Here is a 6,739-nt window from a genome sequence, read left to right on the forward strand (position 1 = left end):
CCTTTCTCCATTTTCACCTTCTTTTGATCCCAGAATCCCAGACATGTCCTTTGGAAAGGGTGGCAGATTTTGCCACCCCTTACATATGTGTGTGTGTATATATATATATAAAGTTATAGAGTTAATAGTTAGAGAGGAGATGATGATCTCTAGATGATCACGTTAATGTGTTTTGTTTGTAGGTGAGACACCGACCAACTCTTAGTTTGGCTTTTAGGGCACATGCACAGTGAGTTCTTTGAGGAGATGAGAGTTTTGTTTTATTTTTAAGGGTTAAAACACATGTTAGTTTTATCCTTTTTGAGTGAGCTAGGTCAAAAGTTGCAGAAAGTTTTGAGTTTTTGAGAGCATGCATGCATAGCATATGCATGAAGTTCTAGAGAACTTAATTTGAAGGAAGGTTTCAGGGAACATGCTTCTTTGCTTTTCCATAATTTCCAAAGTCTACCTTCTAATTATTTCATGTTTCTTAAAGCACATCAATGCATTGGAAATTAAGCATGCACTTTCGAATTGACTATAAATACATATATTATATCATCGGTTTTGATCATCTTGGATCGAAATGTACTACTAACTTGTTTCTATATATGATTGTTATGATGTTGTTTGTTCTTTAATGTTTCGGCTAATCCTCATCGGTTGCGAGTTTCAGTAATGTACTATTAATAATTTATTATCATGTATTTACACACATGTAAGAGACAAGAGACAATGCATGAACATCATATAGATGTAGACACATTAAAAGCAAAGTGTTTCAAATTCTAAAGTAGCAGCATTGTTTAATTAGTTTTCAATCCATAAACAAATGCTCCTTTAAACATGAAAACAAGGTAGTGCACATGGAGAAGACAAAAGAATATATATAATTTTATAAGGAATCTTTCTGCCTATATATTAAAGTTAGTTTTATTGTTAATTTGATCACCAAACAAAATAACATTTATAACTTAATTTGTATTAATTCACCTTTTATATATATATAAATATATGATATAATATAAATATATGTATGTATGTATGGAATGGAACAAGCTTGACTTTGTAGAAAATTAAAATATGTGACTCTAAAGAATCATTAGCTAGCTAGCTTCCTCTACTGCCCTAGTTTCTAGGGATGTTGTTAATTAGTGACTTAATTAATGGAACATATCCATGCAAACTAATGAGTGTTTGTGCTTTGCTTTAGTACTAATCATGAGGTTAGGCAGCTTGCCATTGAAAAAAATTTGTAAAGCATGGAGCACAAATGAAGGAAGGATAGGATTCCGCCGGGCAGTTTGTCGTCTCGCTAAATAATATTTAAATCATCGGAAAACATCTGAAGTCCTTTTTTTAATATAAAGATCACACTTGATATACAGATTGAGAACTAATTCTTAATTAGTCTTTGCTAATCACTCTCATTACACTGTTTTCATTTTTTTAAAATACATGGTAAGATGGTAAAATTAATTATCTCATGCTAATTAATTAAGTTGAAAGTTGAGAAAGAGATACATGACCTCACTGTCAAAGCAAATATAATTCTAAAACATCCAAAATGATGGTCAAATAACTCAAAAGAAGACACAAACTGTCTTTAAGACGGCAAGGCAACAAACCAAGTTTTGTGGCAAATACTCAGCATAATATATCAAAACCATCGCCACCTTTTTGTTAATACATGATTAGTGATACATTAATGAGGGTGATCTTTTGCTTTAAATATATGTAACTTGTCTCCACAATGAATGTAGACAGACATACAAGTTAGGATATCAAGTGTGTGTTCTGTTAAGATACAAATACTAGTCAAAATGTACTTTTGAGTATTCAATTAAAAGCTTTGGCATTTCATTGATGGCAGAGCTTGATGGAATAAATATATATAATTTGGAACATTGTCAAGTATTTTTGTAACAAAAGATGAGCCAAATGGATTCAGATATTGAACATCACTGACAAGTGTGACCCACTTTCAATTCAGCTTGCAAAGATTCACCAACATGCACCCAATTAAAGCTCATTCTATATTTCCTAGCTAGTAATAATCTTCATGTCTAGCTATCTACCTTCATATACATATATATATATATATATATATATACATATTAAAACTTGGTCATTCTCATTGGCCTTACAATGCCATTGAATGATAAACAAGCAAAATCTTGAGTTAAAGAAGATACATGCAAATTAAGACATGCATGCATGCAAAGTAGACGTAAAGAAGATGTATTGTTATTATTACATGGTACTGTCGAATGTACGTAGTTTACTTAATGATGAAGAAAAGGAAGAACAGAATGGCCTTAAAATGGACAAGATCAGCTGACTGATAAGTAAAAAACCAAGGATGCTTCTGTCCTCTTGTGTGCAAAAAGTAACCTAATTTTAGGCCAACCCTCTTCCTTCTAACCCTAGAAAAAAGTTATAAAAAAATAATAATAATAAAAAATTAAAAAACCCTCTCTCCATTATAAAGAATACATATATATATTCTATATTCTATATGTTCACTCTCACACACACAATGAGAAAGAAACATGTCCAGAAAACGTCAGCCATGATAAAGAATGCGGTTTCTTGACTAGTTGTTGGATTGTTCTTCTTCTCTGCTTTTAGAAAACAAGAGGGGTCCAGCTCCCCATGCAACCCCCCTACAAACTCACATGCCCTGAAGAAGCCAAGCCCCTCCCACGCTTTCACATGTACTCTTCTTCACCCTTGGTCAGACTTGCAAGCCCTTGACCCCACCTGTCTCCTTGTTGCCATGAAAGGATGACACTGGTTTTACTCCTTAACCTCTCTTATGTTATGTGTGCTATCATCCTTCTTCATCCTATATATGTACCATTTGACCATCATCTATCTATACTCTATAGTTCTTCATGTTAAAAACCCTCCTTTGTTTCTTTTCCTCATTAATATGCCAAACACTAACCCATTATATAACTTATATGTTTTTACCACCTTTGTCTGTACATGTCTTGCTTTTATAGCTAGTCTTTAGGGTTTAATTTTCACCACTCTCTCTCTCTCTCTCTCTCTCTCTTCATTCATTCATTCCATTTCACAATTTTCACAATATATCCCTATATAAATACCCAAGCTTATGCCATTCCTTCTTCACTAGTTCCTTGTGCTATTCCCTTTATCCCTTTTCTTTTGACTTTTAAGTCTTGTTATTAATTCTTGTTAGCCAGCCATGGATAGTCACTCCCAAGAACACAGCAGCAACTCAAGCAGCCATGGTTCCAATCAGCAAGACAGGATCCCAACTGAACCAGTGCGCTCTAGATGGACTCCCAAACCTGAACAAATCCTCATCCTTGAGTCCATCTTCAACAGTGGCATGGTTAATCCTCCAAAAGATGAGACTGTTAGGATCCGTAAGCTTCTTGAGAAGTTCGGTGCTGTCGGTGATGCCAATGTCTTCTATTGGTTCCAGAACCGTCGTTCAAGGTCTCGCCGTCGCCAACGCCAGATCCAAGCTGGTCTTGCTGCTGCTGCTGCTGCTGACCCAAGAACAGCAGGCCTTCCAAGAGCCACATCTACTGGCTCACCCATGTATCATGAATCAGCTTCATCTAGTCGCTCTAGTACTTCTTCTTCAAGCTCATCTGGTGGAGCTTTCTTGCCTTGCTCTTCAACCACCACTACTTCTTCTTCTAGCCTTATCGGCGATGACGGTGCCGATGATCTTTTCTCTATCTCTCGTCAGATGGGCTTCATGGATGGCAACCAGAATCCCATGTTCTACCCTTCTGATGTCTCCCAATTGCACTATCAATCTGGTAATTACTAGCATGTCTTTAATTAATTACTTTGTTGTTCAAACATACAATATAAATATATTTGTATATATATATATATATGAAGCATGGTTGTTGAGATCATACCCAAATCTATGCTTCACAGTGATATGCTGCAGTATAGGATGTTATCACATGCTTAATTCTCAACTAATTTTCATGAATATGCAGGTCCAATAACTGTTTTCATCAATGGAATGCCTTCAGAGGTGCCAAGAGGACCAATTGATTTGAGAGCCATGTTTGGCCAAGATGTCATGCTTGTGCACTCCTCAGGGGAGTTAGTTCCTGTCAATGATTATGGAGTTGTCTACCAAGGTTTACAGATGGGTGAAAGCTACTATCTGGTAACTATATATATATATATATATATATATATATATACTATCTCACCATATCATTTAGTTCATTAATTAAACATGTGGAACTTATAATTTGTATGAATTTTTGGTGCTTGTTCAATTGGTTTCAGGTTTCAAGGACTACTTAGCATCATAAGTTCCAAGTTTCAATTGAAGGAAAGCATAAGATAATCTTCAGAGCACCAGCATAAGATTATACAACTTTAGTTATATTCTGCCAGTAAAAATATATATGTTGTACTCTCCTCTGCTTGATCATAAGCCTCAAGGAGCTTATTCTCTGGATTTTTAAGTTTATTTTATATATATATATAATATGGGAATTCCAATGTTTCAATTGTCTTGCATTTAGCTCTATTATTTGGGCTTGAAATAAGAATTTTAGCCTTGAAGTCAATCATCTCTATTATAACATCACTTCTTATTTATTTATTTGTTTATTCATTTACTTTCCTTTCTATCTTTTGTGCTTTTGGAAAGTTTATATATGCTTTTGATTGGTGTTTCATATGATTGATTTATAGATCAAAAGGTCTATGAATGAAGTGAGTGTTTTGAGTTTGAAGTTAAGGGGAAGTGTTTTCAAGGGGGCAGTGAACAAACAGGGCATGGATTCAGGTTAGACAAACTTAAAGTGTGGGCCTGGCCTGCTCTCAAATCAATGTCCAAGTTTGGTTTAAAAATAATCATAATTAATTCAGTTGATCCTAAAAGAATTATTTTAATATAATTAAAAAAAAGTTCCTTTGATTTTTTTTTTTATAAATATTTTTTAAGTAAAAAGATAATATCTAATGGTAACCAATTATCAGTGCTGCAATGCATGCAATGTGACACTTATTTGTTCATATCAATTGTCACATTCCTTTTCAAGATCATTTCATCACCAAACAAATGGTGTGACTTAATGCTTTCTTTTTTCCCTTTTTAGTTTCTTTTTAGAAAATTCAGTAGTTTTTTATATTCATTTTTTATAATTGATTTATATTAAGAAATCGGCGAAATTTGTTTTCTAGTTTAAGTTGTTGTGAAAGCGATTTGGAATAGATGTGATGTGAATATGTCCTGGATTCATATTATATGATCTTTAGACTGAATTGGCATCCAAATTTAATTTTTGAAGTTTGCGTTAATATTTTGTAAAGTGAGCTTAATTAACACAATACCATAGCACTAAACGCGGTTGAATCTATTGATACTAACTTCATTAAAATAATATATTGTATAAAGACTTTTTATCGTCCAAAATTCAAAACATTAAATAAAATAGGATTAAAAAAATTTAATTGTAAAAGCGAGTTTATAATTCGATTCCCAACACATCTCACACAAATCAGACAATCAATTTATGATGACATCGCACCTGACTGATATATGTTTATTTTATAATATATATATATATATATATGATTTTTTTTTAGAGAAAAATCTCTTAATTTCTTAAAAACCCATCATGACATCTCTGGGTTTGACCTTAAACTTTTTGACTTTTATTTAAAATGAGCAAATTAATCCATATGCTTATTCTTGTTAACACCTCCTAATATATATGTATAGAATCTATAGATATGTATATCCTAGTAGATAATCATGTAAAATGACTACTGATAAGTTTATTTTCCATTAAATAAAATTGTAATTACAATAAGAAAGTGATATTTAATTATCCTCTCAAATCAGGGTCGAGAGTTCTAATCACTCTTAACTCATTGGTCAAGGATTTTGATTTGTCTATATTTACCAAAAAAAAAAATTCTAAAGTTAACTTGTGAAACTCAACAAAATATCTTTTTCTAAATAATATAACAAGCAAAATATCACTTGTAACATTTAAATCTCAACTCTATTTTGATTATTTATTTATTTATTTGTAAAATTAATTTATTAAATTTTTTTGAGATATCTAATTACTCATATAATTTCCTAATTTTCTAATATATACACATATTTACAATATTAGAATCTTTGAGGTTTTTTTTACAATTTTTTTATTTTATATCATGACAAATATGTGACCATTAACCAAATAAATAATAAAAGACATTACTGTAAAAGAATATACACTGTGACTTCACTAAAAAAAGACAAAAAAAAAATTGTAATAAATTTAACTCAACTAATATCATATTGGAGTTTCTTTATGTTTTTTGTTTTGTCATCTCATTGCTTATATTTTTATTTGTATGTTATATATTATGAATATTTTAATAAATCAGTGTTTTATTTATTTTATTAAAAAATCATGATTAGTAAAAATAATTAACTTGTGGATCACCACATAATTAACAAAAAATAGGATAATATTTATAGTTCTATATATATATATATATATATATATATATATATATATAAAAAAGGATAAATAAACAAACTTTGAGTTAACATATATATATATATATACACACCGTGACTTCACTAAAAAAAGACGGAAAAAAAATCGTAATAAATTTAGCTCAACTAACATTATATTGGAGTCTCTTTATGTTTTTTGTTTTGTTGGTTGTTTTGTCATCTCATTGCTTATATTTTTATTTGTATTTATATATTATAAATATTTTAATAAATCAGTGTTTTATT

At 31.1% G+C, this 6,739-nt stretch overlaps 1 protein-coding gene across 1 annotated transcript; it reads left to right on the plus strand.

The window, feature by feature from the left end:
* Positions 1 to 3,104: 3,104 nt before the first annotated feature.
* On the plus strand, positions 3,105 to 4,499 carry LOC120265694 (WUSCHEL-related homeobox 11-like). Its single transcript, XM_039273643.1, has 3 exons — positions 3,105 to 3,782; positions 3,972 to 4,147; positions 4,273 to 4,499. The coding sequence occupies exons 1-3, from the start codon at positions 3,194 to 3,196 to the stop codon at positions 4,288 to 4,290; spliced, it is 783 nt and encodes a 260-aa protein (XP_039129577.1). The 5' UTR covers positions 3,105 to 3,193; the 3' UTR covers positions 4,291 to 4,499.
* The last annotated feature ends 2,240 nt before the right edge of the window (positions 4,500 to 6,739 follow it).

The sequence above is a fragment of the Dioscorea cayenensis genome, chromosome 7 (genome assembly GCF_009730915.1).
Source record: "Dioscorea cayenensis subsp. rotundata cultivar TDr96_F1 chromosome 7, TDr96_F1_v2_PseudoChromosome.rev07_lg8_w22 25.fasta, whole genome shotgun sequence".
NCBI lineage: Eukaryota > Viridiplantae > Streptophyta > Magnoliopsida > Dioscoreales > Dioscoreaceae > Dioscorea > Dioscorea cayenensis.

What these genes read in the sequence shown, in the direction of transcription:
- LOC120265694 (XM_039273643.1), top strand. Translation starts at nt 3,194, where the DNA reads ATGGATAGTCACTCCCAAGAACACAGCAGCAACTCAAGCAGCCATGGT. An exon ending in CCAATTGCACTATCAATCTG is followed by an intron (nt 3,783 to 3,971) that starts GTAATTACTAGC and finishes ATGAATATGCAG; the next exon opens with GTCCAATAACTGTTTTCATC.